This window comes from Centrocercus urophasianus, unplaced genomic scaffold (assembly GCF_019232065.1).
Source record: "Centrocercus urophasianus isolate 14NV4802_14NV808 unplaced genomic scaffold, USGS_Curo_1.0 seq_28, whole genome shotgun sequence".
NCBI classification, from domain to species: domain Eukaryota; kingdom Metazoa; phylum Chordata; class Aves; order Galliformes; family Phasianidae; genus Centrocercus; species Centrocercus urophasianus.
In genome coordinates, this window is record NW_024884844.1 from 9,990,149 (window position 1) to 10,003,157 (window position 13,009).

At 36.1% G+C, this 13,009-nt stretch overlaps 1 protein-coding gene across 1 annotated transcript in view; it reads right to left on the reverse strand.

The window, feature by feature from the left end:
• The window catches only part of LRP1B (LDL receptor related protein 1B), a 440,883-nt gene that overhangs the window by 259,104 nt on the left and 168,770 nt on the right, over positions 1 to 13,009 (reverse strand). Inside the window, exons 5-6 of the mRNA XM_042827024.1 lie at positions 12,257 to 12,385; positions 4,457 to 4,714 (exon numbers count right to left, since the gene is read on the reverse strand). Of these exons, the coding sequence (XP_042682958.1) occupies positions 4,457 to 4,714; positions 12,257 to 12,385 (387 nt within the window). The remainder of the gene's footprint in view (positions 1 to 4,456; positions 4,715 to 12,256; positions 12,386 to 13,009) is intronic.

Sequence of the window (13,009 nt, forward strand, 5' to 3'; positions counted from 1 at the left end):
AATGACCGGAGGTATTCTGAATGGCACTCATAGTAGTTGTTAATTACCACTAGGAAATGTTTTGGATCTTGGGAGGGGAAGCTTTGGGACTATGTTTGTGTCTGCATGATGTCAAAACCCAAAGAGACGAATAGAAAAATATAACACAGAGTATCAAAAGCCTTCCTTGTCCTCATGCTTTTAATCCTTATTCAGATGCTTCTGTTTGGAAGGAGCTGTTTGGTGTTTGCTTTTTTTCCCCACTAAACTCAGAAGAAAGAGGAAGCATTTGTTTGCCTGTGAATGCACGATTAGGGGGACCAAAAATATGGAACAGAAGGTTAAATTCACCAAATGCTGTTAGATAGTATGTCCGATGGTTTTTACAGTAGCTGCATCTAAAAAGTGGGAGAGCCATGAAATCAGCTCTGGCTTGGACTCATGGGGCCAAGAAGAATCTGCTGGGTGGGGCTTATATCATATGCCAAGAAAGCCCAAATCAAACACCAAACTGGACTGGACTGAATCAAACACCAGCCAAACGAAATATCATGCTCTGAAGCAGCATCCTAGAAGTGAGTTTTCTGCATAATAGTGGCTAAAACCCAGGTTGTGCTGTCTGGTGCTTGTTTGGAGAGAGAACAAGGTACTTGACACTTGTTACAGTGAAGGTAAAAAATGCTTATTTAAATGAAGACATAGGAGATTCTGTCATCCAGAAAATTCTGTTCTTGTTGCTTCCCCATCCTAATACACATAAGCATTGGTATGGGATCACACATTGCAGCGTTGGAAAGACAGAAAACTGTGAGAGACTTTCCACTTTCATTCCATTAAAAAGACATTCTGCTGCTTTGGTTCTCAAGGTAGCACTTTACATAAATGATTGTTCCTGGCAGCCCTGCTATACTAACTGGAAGGGAGTTATGAGATAGTATAAAGTGTCAGGGAGCATGCCCGTTATATGGGTGGTGTGTGCATAAGCTTGCATTACCTGAGAGTCTTCCCTGAAATCATATTTGGCTCCAATGCTACTTACATAAATCTGCCTGAAAGGAAAATTTTCAGCTTAACTTCCAACAATTTCTGGTTTCAGTAAGACAAGTTTAAAAAAAAAAAAAATAACCAACACCTGGTCCTGGCAAAGACAAGAATGTGTGTGCTGATATTACCATGCCCATGGAAAGACAGAAAAAAAAAAGAAAAAAGCCTTGTCAGTGCTATAGTAATTCTTACAAGACTGAAACTAGCGCTCCATAACTTGATGATATTTCCTATGCTCTAGAACTTGGTACAAGGAATGCCAACACTGCCTGTGCTGTAGCAAATGAAACCGGGCTGCAGGAGAGCCTCTCTCTGCCACATTTAAAGCTGTGAAGAACAAGGTACAGATGATGCAGACCAAGTTAGCACTGCTTTTCAAAGGAACTCAACTGGGACTCCTATGTGTCAAAATGAAATCATCTTGGACTGCCTTTTGAAGGAGAATGCTAAATACTAAAGAACCATAATTTCTTTTATTTTGTGAATCCAAAGCTTTATATTCACTAACTAGAGCTTGCACGATATGCTCTGCCTTGAAAGTGAAGTCATTTTCACAGTCCTTGCTTTCCTAAAAGTAGTCTTTCATCTTAAAATAGGATCTGTATTCTTTGTTCCTAACTACAAGACTTACTTGCCTTCACTAAAAAAGCACTTTGAGAAAGCCCACTTCAAGCAGTCCCAATCACTTTGTACAACTGACCTTTCCACCAATTTTTGTGTCATATGCAGATAACATGATTTCTTCTATACACAAAAAGAAAAGAAAAAAAAAAAAAAAGGAAAAAAAAAAAAAAAAAAAAAAAGACAAGCATAAAGAAATTCAGAATTTCACTAACACTACTAGAATATTTTTTTCTCTTTTTTTCCCCACTTTCTTTTGTTTTAAATACATTTTGGAATATTGTTTTTGCAGATGGATGATAAAAAAAGGTTTTTTCCTATGAAAACCAGAATTTCCATTTTTCTATGAATAACTCCATGGGCACAACCATTTATTTGTCTTGAGCTGCCAGAGCAGCTTATACTTTCTCTTACACTTGAAAATGCACAAGGTGAAATTCTTCACCAGGAAGAAAAAATGAATTTGTTTGCCTCATCAGATCCAGGTGCTAAACAATGAAGAGAAATAGAAAAAGTTGTATGATGGGTAACAGAGGGTGAAGGGGAGAAAAAGAAGAATTTAAGATTAAAAATCAGTTTTGCAGTAGCCAGAAAATGACCTATACATGTCTGCAGACATATATAACAGCTATAGCAACACCAGACTCCTTGCAAAAATAACTCCAGATATACGTCTGGAAGGGAAGAGATTAACCAGAGGGACAATTTCTACACAACAGAGGGAGAAAAAATCTGTAACAGACAACTTCTGATTGAACTCTTGGAAGTAATGCATTTCTATAGGAGTTTCAATTCTTCATTTAAACAAGACCAAATACACTGAAGTTTCAGAAGAAAGAGTCCACAGGTTGATGTGTGCTAATGCTACAAAAAATGACTAGCTTATTAATTTCAGGCACTGTGTTCATTTCCATATATATTTCATGACACGGTGTTATTCTCAGGAACAGACGTGCTGTTGCAGATCCAAACAACTCAGAGGTTGGCAATTATGGAATCACAGGATTTCAGGAGTTGGAAAGGACCTCAAGAGATCATCAAGTCCAACCTGACTGCTAAAACAGTACCCTATGATAGGTCAGACAGGTAGGTGTCCAGACAGGTCTTAAATATCTCCAGAGAAGCAGACTCCACAACCTCTCTGGGCAGCCTGTTCCAGTATTCCATCACCCTTACCATAAAGAAGTTCTTCCACATTTTATGGAGCTTCCTATGTTCAAGTTTTAGGCCATTGCTCCTTATCTATTGCTATGCACTACTGAAAAGAGACTGCCCTCATCCATTTGCCTCCCAACTCCCTTCAGATATTTATAAACACTTATCATTAAGACTCTTCATACGCAGAGAACAGAGACTGAGAAAAGCAAGAGACAACTGGTGGAAGAACTACAAAACAGCTTTAGGATCCACCTCGATGATGAAGATAAGTGACAGAACAGACACAGTTCAATACAAACCAAATTTTGCTAAGGACTGTCGTTAATCTGATTGTTCTTAGTAAAAGGAAAACAAAATAAAATATCAATAATAGAATGAATTTAAAAGGCACAATCAAATATTCCATGATCATTAGAGCATTTTGATATCTAGAGTATGAAGAACCCTATAAAAATACAGTATTAAAAAAAAATAAAATAGAAAGCAGACAGGATCAAGTACAGTTATACTTTGCATCAAAATTAAGAGAATCCTCTAAAAAAAAATATAGTCACATTGAGTTGCAAGGCAAAACAAAACCAAACAAAACAACATGTTCTAATTTTTTCATAGAATAATAGAATGGCTTGGGTTGGAAGGAACACCAGGGATCAACAAGGTCCAACCCCCCTGCTGCAGGCAGGGCCACCAACTTTCTTTTTCATTCTTTTCTATTAAATTTTCTATATACTAAACAGACAAGTAAAAAAAGTGGTTAAAACAAGCAAACAAACAAAACTCTCTTACTATGCAGAAATGACCATATTTTATAGCAGCTATCTTGATGGTCTCAAGCCCAATCTCTGGAATACCACATCAAATTTGTGACTTGAATATGGTCCAAGAGTTTGAGGTCAGTTCAGAGTTCTTCTTTGACATCTATCTCTACTTAAAAAGAGATGTTCAGAATCTTAGGCCCTAAGCAAAGGAGTGGAGCTTCTTGTCCTGAGTTTTTGTAAGCCTACTGTTAACAGCATCATTACACTCCTCAGTGCTGTGCTTTATAAGCTAGCACATGGACCATTCTCATCTGAAAGATGAAGAAATTTGGTCTTCTTTTCACTGCATGTTGTTTTGCAATCTGTTCACATGAAAATGCATAAGTGCGCGAACATCTCCTTCAAAAGATAACAGCAGTCCACGAATGGAAAAAATGACTGCTCTTTGCTATAATGCTAAAAACTAATTCAGCATTATGAGGGTTGCAATTTATTTTCTGCCTGTTAGGAAATACTCTATTTTCATGAACTAACATACTTATGATACCTGACAGCAATTTGAAAAGCATGTGTCTCTCATTCATTCAATATTAGTATTATCCAGTAGTAGAAAACCATATAGAAGTGCTATGCAGCACCATTTTGCCAATGAGAAACCACTTTATACTTCTTCTGTTGCCCTGCCCTGATTTTGTAACATGTAAATGTCATTTAAACTACAAAAATGCACATTTTTAAAAAAAACTTTTCATGCACATATACATTGGAGTGAGATACATAAAAGTATTACAGACATTTAAGACTGTCTTCAGCAGCAAGCCTCAAATATTTCTGAGATCTCCTGCAGCTGTTCACAAAGATGAATATGACTGTTTTGCTAAATGACTAATACTTACTGTGAAGATACTGCACAACATTTATTATCCACTCGTCTGTTAACTTCCCAGCTTTTGTTATCTTTGCACATTTCAGCTCACTTGCAAGATCCCTTGATTCAATCCAACAGATAGTGTCCTCTCTGTAGCTATAATCTAGTGTCAAAATTGAAGATCCTTTTACAGGAGTTCTGGCAGACACTTTGCTTCCATTAAGATGTAATACCTCTATTGTTTCAGAGTTTGCAATCAGAAGAAGAGGAGGTCTATCAGCAGGCTCTGAAAACAAATCAGAGGAAATATTGTTATCTATCTTACGAGCTTGAATGAAATTTTTACATGTTCTTACCTGCATGTTTTAAGAGATAATAAATAGGTTTTGTTTTTGTTTTCATAACTATCATGTATTTCAAATTACTATTATATTTTATCTTGCTGTTCTAATAGTTCACATCATTAAAGAACATTAATTACTCTAGCCCCACAGCTTCTGTTTAATTCTGTGCAGCATTATTGCAACATTTTTCATGCATAATTCATAAAAAGAAATACATTTATGCAAATTATTTGTATCCAGTTTACTGACATTTCTAATAGAATGGAAGCCATGAAAACCTGAAGAATTTATGAGTACATGTGGAATGGTAAACGACATTTGTATCTGAACCTTTAAAAAGAGACAAAAACTGAGCGAATGCTTCTACAAAGCAAAGCGAAAAAGCAACAACAACAAAACCAAACAACAACAAAAATCAGTGAAACCTGGCTACATCATCTACATCTCTGGTCTAATACTGTGCAACATAAGAGAGAAAGCCTTAAGCTGTGGAAAATCCTAACAGCAAGAGGGAACTGACAATACCTAGTTTCCATTAGGTTAACATTCAGGTGACAAAAAAAACAAATGAACAGGAAGCATGAAGAAACAACTTCACACTCACTTGAATCACTTTGACTGGAAATCTGCCTATAATGGATGAAAATACTCAGAACATTCTATGAATACCGAAGGAAACCCAAATTCTGAAGAATATATATATATTACATACAAAATATTCATTTAAGATGATGCTAAAAGTTCATGATTTGACAAGTTGTTCAAGTTAATAATTTCTTGTTACACCTAGAGAGAAACAATTGTTACTGAGTGCAAATAAATTTTGCATTATGAGTGCTATTGGATGCAAAAGCAGCTGGTTTTACTTTAGGCGTATTTTTCATTGCTTTATTGGATAGAAAATCCCAGGCTGGTGTGAAATGATGTCTCTGTGTTAATTAAAAAAAATATTAATCTCAGTATGGTGAGAAGTTTGTTATATGTGGTTTCACTAATGAAATTGATTCTCATTTTTTTCTAGATCTAGAGGAGTATGTTTCCATTGGTACACAGTCCCAGTTGATGTAGAACCATCATGGGGATGTCTATATCAAAACCATTTGCCTGCAGGTTGACTTTGTTCTTTGTTCTTTTTAAAGGGAAGCACTCCTTCATTAGAAGCTTTGATTTGTGATGCTCCAAATGTGGTTTAAGCTTGCAATAGGTTTAAATGGAATAACAGCGATGTTTAATTTTGCAATGAAGTATGTTCACATGAATAATAACATTAAGTTGACAAAATTTCAGAAGTTGTATTAATGAAAAAAGAAAAAAGAAAAGAAAAAAAAAAGAATCAAAGAAAAGAAAACAAAAGAACAAAAGAAAAGCCCTGAAACATAGAAACTCACACTTCTGTTGCCAAGCATGTGGAAAAAATATTTGAACTGCCAAGTCTCACCCCAAGAGCTCTCAGCCCAAAGCAATCTGCTTACATTCAGAAAATAAATCAATATTCAAATTAATATTTTTGATCAACATTCTATTTCACACAGTTTTAAGAATTTTGCTAAGCAATTCCAGATAAAGAAATGCAGAAAAAAAAAAGCATAACTAAAACGATTTGAGAAATAAAGCTTCATCAGCAAGTCTGATCAAAGAGAAAAGGGACATTATTGAACACACTGCTCACTGGACTGGTCTCACTGAAATCAACAGCAGTACCTTTAAATTCTGTTCTTTGATACAATGGGTTTTTATTTAAACATCTCTTTTTGCTAATATTTTGCTTACTTTGTCACCTAAGACAATTCTATAATGGATCAGCATGCATTCTTTCTAAACAAGATTTCATTATTCTTTCCTATTGTCTTTCATTCTACAATGTATTCTATACTTTGCAGCATCTTTTCTCAGTAAATCTGGTGTACCTGATGTAGGGAACCTGCTTTGACAGGGGGGTTGGACTCAATGATCTCTGGAAGTCCCTTCCAACCCCCACAATTCTGTGATTCTGTGATTCTGTGATCTCATGATGACATCTGCAAAACCTCATTTCTGTAATTTACTACTTTTCCAATTTACTGTCAGTACTTGTCTTGCATTCACTATCACTATTTGCACCCATGCAAGATTCTGAAAACTTGGAAATTTCTAAAGATTTGAACTTTGTAAGGCAACCTTTTGCAAACTATTGTAAGACGCAACTGAAGCTCCCTAGCCATCCTTTTATTTTCCTCAGAAAAGAGGGCAGTGGGGTTTTTAATGAGAAATTTTATTTGCCTTTTCCCAAATAGATCCATTTTTCAGTCAACAGTGTTCATCATGTGTTTCAATCTTTGCCCCTACTGCATCCTTTCTTCGGAACTGCTAACCATCAGAAGACAAATAGGCCTAAGAGATTTTGTCTCCATCATTCTGAGAGTTTCCAGGCTGATATAAAAGGTCCGTTTGTACCTGTATCTTGCTACGTTTTTTTACACGTAACAGTGATCTGCTGCTCCTTCCCACAAAATACCATCATTCACCTCTCATCCAGCATTGGTGTAAAAAATTCCTTAATACCATTTTTGCTTTTGTGCTTTGAATTAAGCCAGATCTTACATCAGTCTGCCATCTGTAAGGCCTTCAAGAAGAAGCAGATATCAGGCACTGTTTGCAGTTAAGGAGCCAGCATGGTTGCTTAGTTGTCTGAGGCTGTTATAGAGAACCATATCCTTTCCTGCATTATTTTAAGCTTACCCATTGGAAATTGCCACAAGGACCACTGAACTACAGAGAAAGGTTGTATTTCAGTATTAATGTCTAAGAAATAAAAGAATTCTGAAAAAGAGCACTGAAACTCCGGAGCAAAAGTAATAAATCAAACATGGCTCCAATACTCATGACACTGCTTAGCAGCCATGACTAAATGTTAGAACAGATATGTACTCTAGTAGAATTTATCCAGAAACCAGGATACTCAATTGAAAATTCTCTTTTTCAAGCAGTCCATACACAACATAATTGAATGGGTAGAATTGGTTAATCATGCTTTTTTACTCTAGGGTAAGTGACCTGACTATTTCAGGGCTGCTCAGATAAAGATCGATTTTGTAAAAAAAGTTTTCTTCTCTTCCTCCTCACAAAAACTGCTTGTCAGTGCCTCAAAACAGAATGCACAAAGCCTAGAAGGTTAGTGGACAGATATGAGTTGCATTGAGCTGGCAGCAGCTTTTCAAATAACTGGACGTCATGTCTGTTTCTCTTTCCAGAGTTGTTTTTTTTTGTTTTTTTTATTCCCCTTTTTTTTTTTTTTTCTTCTTTTTTTTCAATTTTATAGGAAAGATAAGAAGCAAATAGCACTCTAATCCAGGAAAGTTTTATGATTCATCCCTCTAGACTAAAGTGAAAGCATCTTCCTTTGAATTATGTTTAAGATAGAGTAGCAGAAAAGATGAAAGTCTTATGTTCTCTCCCCCTCCTGATCTTGTCTAAAATACAGATCAATAGTGATGTCATAACAAATCAGAAACAAAGCCTTTTTGCTCTGCCACCAACAGTCCTTGTTCTGTGGAAGGAAACTTTTAGAAATGCCAGCGCTGGTGGATTGGCTTGTTGTTATTTTTTATCATTATTATGATGTGAAAAGGATAAAAATTGTAAATCAGTGTTTACAAGCAAGTTAAGAACCCTTACTCTGAGGTCTACATTGTAAACTTGAAGAGCTTTGCTCTTAGCAGAGTGCACACATCGTATGAAAGTGTGACAAATATTCAGAAGTGCTGAGTACAATACAGTCTCATTTTATTTTGAAATTAATTTTCTGTACTTAGGCAATGAATCCCAAAATGGACTACTTCAATTCTAAAACCTCGAAGCATCGATTGATAAAGTTCTACAAGAAAACTATGTTGAGAGATACATTTGAGAGTAATAAATATCAGGAATAGCTTATAATTTTAATCTTTATCCTTCTTTACATATACAATAAATGTTTCTTATCACACGGTATTTCTCTGTAGATGGTCTATGAACATATAAAATACATCAGGAACTTTTGCAAGAAAAACAGTTATTTTTTTCCCTTGGCTAAAGTTTTCCAATTCTGTCCTTTTGTTTCCTTAAAAATTCTTTTTATCCAGTGCAGACCTCACAGTACAGACATACACTTGGCAAACAAAGAACTTCTAAAACTCCATTCAGCAGAGCTATATTTTGTTTCATTTTCACCTCAGAAATCATTAACTGCTTCTTTATTCATAAAAGAAAGTCTGGCTAAAAAGTCTTGGAAAAAAACCACCATGGTGTGCCTCTAGCTGTTTTGATACCTATTTTAACAACCTTCCCAAAGGTACTGCTCAGCTATAAGTTTCAAGATCCAAAGTTATTTAAATGAGCTAAGGAAGAAAATGCAGAATTTAATGAGGGATAAACCTCCCTACATTCACAGCCAAGTGTTCGGCTGCCTAAAGGGTAGAAAAACAGCAGCTCCTGCGAACTGCTTTGCTAATTGAACCATCCCACATGCTAAAAGGTGCCCAATATGGGTGGGCTCTGAGGCTGCGGATGAGCTGCGAGCCTCACCCGCAGTACTTCAACTAGGTCTGGGGCCCCAGCATGAGGAAGACCTGGAGCTGTTGGAGCGGGCCCAGAGAAGGACACGAAGATGCTCAGAGGCCTGAAGAACCTCTCCTGTGGAGGCAGCTGGGGGTGTTCATCCCGGAGAAAAGAAGGCTTCAGGGAGACCTCATTGAGGCATTTCAGTGCTTATAGAGAGCTTATAAACAGGAGGGAGACAATTTTTTTTGCATAGGAAGACAGTGATAGGAGAAGGGGAAATGGTTTAAGCTAAAAAAAAAAGAAAAAAATAGATTAATATTAGATGTTAGAAGAAAATTCTTTACTCAGAGGGTGGTGAGACCTTGCCACTGAAGTCCAGAATGGTGTAGGTGCCCAATCCCTGAAGGTGCCCATGGTTGAGTTGGATGGGGCCCCGGGCAGCCTGAGATGCTGGATGGAATCCCTACCCAGAGCAGAAGGTTGGAATTGGATAATCTTTGAGGCTCCTTCCAATCCAAGCCATTCTATGATTCTATCATTTTCTGATATCTCCAGATGCCACAACAGCCATCCCCTGGCTCCTGCTCCTGCAGGCCACTGCTACCAGGCACATCTCCCTTCTTCTGTACCTTGGTCACAACCCCTCCATGTAATATGTAATCAGAAACCTCTTGCTAACAATATGGAAACAAGATGTAGTACAAGGCTCATAGCTTGGCGTTGTCTGTTGTGCTTTACCTAGGACAATGGATGGAAGATTATATTCTTAGAAGATCTCCTTTTATTAGCATCAGAAAATTGTATGTAATGCTTAAGCTAACCCAAACCTCAACTGCTTCTTAACTTTCAAACTTTTTACACACAGAACTGAAAATTATTTTCTTCATTTTTTTTTTTTTTAAATCTATTTGACAACTGTTTTTATGTGCAGACTAAATGGATGGCTTGCTCTTTCTATCCTTATTCTCTTTAGGCTGTTAACGGAAATTAAAGAGGTGGTTGTTTTATTTTTTTGTTTATTTTCACCAAGAGCTTTTTTGCTTTTTCCTTTAGATATAACTGCCTGGATTTTGTTCTACTAATCAATCCACTAAGCCGCTCACTGGATTTCATATTCCAGACGAAGACTTCTCATTGTTGACTAAGCATCAGGAATACTTTGAATGTCTTGCCAGTAATAGCCTAATTTACATACCAGTTTAGTACCTCTTCCCCTGCCCAACATGATGTCATTGTCTAATTTTTAACTTATGAACCATTTCATTTTTTACACTTTTTGGCAAGACTGGTCACTAATTACTTTCTCAACTATCCTTCTTTTCGTGTAGGGCAGCAGTTTGTTTTTGTTTCTGCTTGAACCATATCTTACAAGACAGCAACGTGAAAAACAGTTCATATTATCAGTGAAGCTATGAATATAACATTAAGGTTGAAAGAAAGCTACCTTCTGGAACATGGAAATGTCACTATTTTCCACACTGTAAGCTGGGTGCAATGAAGCAACGTCAGCTGTTATAGGTCACTACAGCTTTTGTCGCCTTCTGTGGCATCATTATTGTGGCAACAATTTTTTTGACCTCTGTGCACTGTGAAGAGTTCATCCCAATTGTTCAAATATTGATCATTTAATTCAGCATTAATTCAAAGAAAAGTTGTGTTTATGCACGAAAACAGTGTAACAAGCAGTGCTTATGTCTTTGCAGCATCATGATCTTATTAGCACTTGCTTGCAGTGATTTCTTTAGTTCGTGACTGAAAATAACAGAAGAAATGAAAATGACCATAAAACAGACATGATAAAGAACCAAGAAAGAGAGAGCAGTAGCTCTTCTCTATTAATAGACAGCCTGACTCATTTCACCAAGACCATCAAGACACTGACAGTTCATTATAACACCGAGACAGACATTTTGCTGTATACAAGAAAGGAAACTGAAAGGCTCATCTCGAGTCCAATACAGGCACCACGAGAATTTCCTGATCTAGAATGGAGTTATTGATTTTTATGTAGTGGAGGAAGAAGAGTACTAAAATTTTTTATGTTTTATGGACTTTCTTATCTCACAATACTTGGCAATGTATTAAAACGAATTGCTTAGCTATGATGTGGATCAATTTAAAACTTGATACTAGCTGTAGCAAAACACCTAACTTACTGGTGTTCAAGTCAGAACATACATAGGGATGCTATTAATTTGAGATATCCTCAAAAAGAGCCAGTAGACTTTCAAATTTTATGATGATAAAATAGCTACAAATAAGACTCAAAAAAATACGTAACAAACACAGTTGTATACTTGGCTCTTGAATCATCATCCATGTAGAAAACTTGTTCAAGAAAGTGTTGGCTTTTTAATATAAGAATGTTAAGTCACCGTGCTGAGGGAAAAAATACATTGTACAACATTGTTTCCTTAAACACTATTTACTATTTTCCTCAAATATCCAGTTTACTATTACTAATGAAAACATACACTAACTTTATTTATTTATTTATTTAAAGGTTTGGTATGAATATGCATATCATGAAATTCACCTCCTGGGATATTACAAGGACAGGGCAATCTCGTGCCTTTTTTCATCCTCAGGGCACAATTACCTCATGATCATTTCCTCTGCCTTCTCACTACCTCCGCTGTCTTCCCAGAGTAAATAACCTGTTTTGTCAGTGTGAGGAAAAATCTTTATTTATGAAGAGAGACAAACTGGGAAATATTCTAATTTTGGCTGAACTGAATATTTCACTTTAATTAATCATAACCATATAATAACTTCTGATATCTCTTTTGGAGTATTGTCATAGAACATGAAAAACTGTTCTAGAGTTGTTATGTGGCTCTTTGTAATACAGTGAAGGAAAATCCATCTTTTCTGCAGGCAGTTCTTTCCACCTTTTTATACTTATCGTCTACATGAGACCAAAACAAGAACTATTTTTTTTAAGGTAAGGAGATATTAAAACTTACCATTTTTGGCCTTGCAAGATTTGTTATCAGGCTGAAGAACGTAACCCTCTGCACAGCTACAGGTGTATGATCCATCCGTATTTATACACATCTGGCTGCAGCTTCCATATGTATTACACTCATTCAAATCTAAAGGGACATGAATGAGATTAATGAAATTTTATTAAAAAAGGAGTTAAAAAAATGAATTAAAATCGTAGGAGGAAATTTTGATCCATTAAATCACTGTAGAAAGGTGATTTACATATTCCTTTCTCAAGCTATGACATTATCACCAATGTCAGCAACTGAAATAACTCCAGCAACCAAACAGAAGGCAAAGACTTCTCAAGTTTAATTGCTATTTATTTTTAAAGTTAAAACCTTCATATGTCCAATTAACATCCAATGTCGACACTGTGTTAGGGAGACATCTGGACTCATATTCTACGAGAAACCATTTCTACTAAAAATTATCAGGGACTATGAATGAAACAACATTTCAAGGGAGCAAATTGATTATCCCTCTCAACTTATTAGTGCTGGAAATACCTTAAAGTTCCTTAAATGAACTGTCACAATTTCTAGATTAAACTATCATCCACTGCATCAAAAACTATGTATGTCTCTAATCTGAAGAGCAGCTCCTTCAAGTAGGGAATATAGACATAATACCATAAAATCAAGACATGCTGTTTAACAGCGGCTGAGAGTTTAAGTAATAAATTGACATTTTAAAAACTGCTGCTGAAATTATTTCCTCAGCCATGTTTT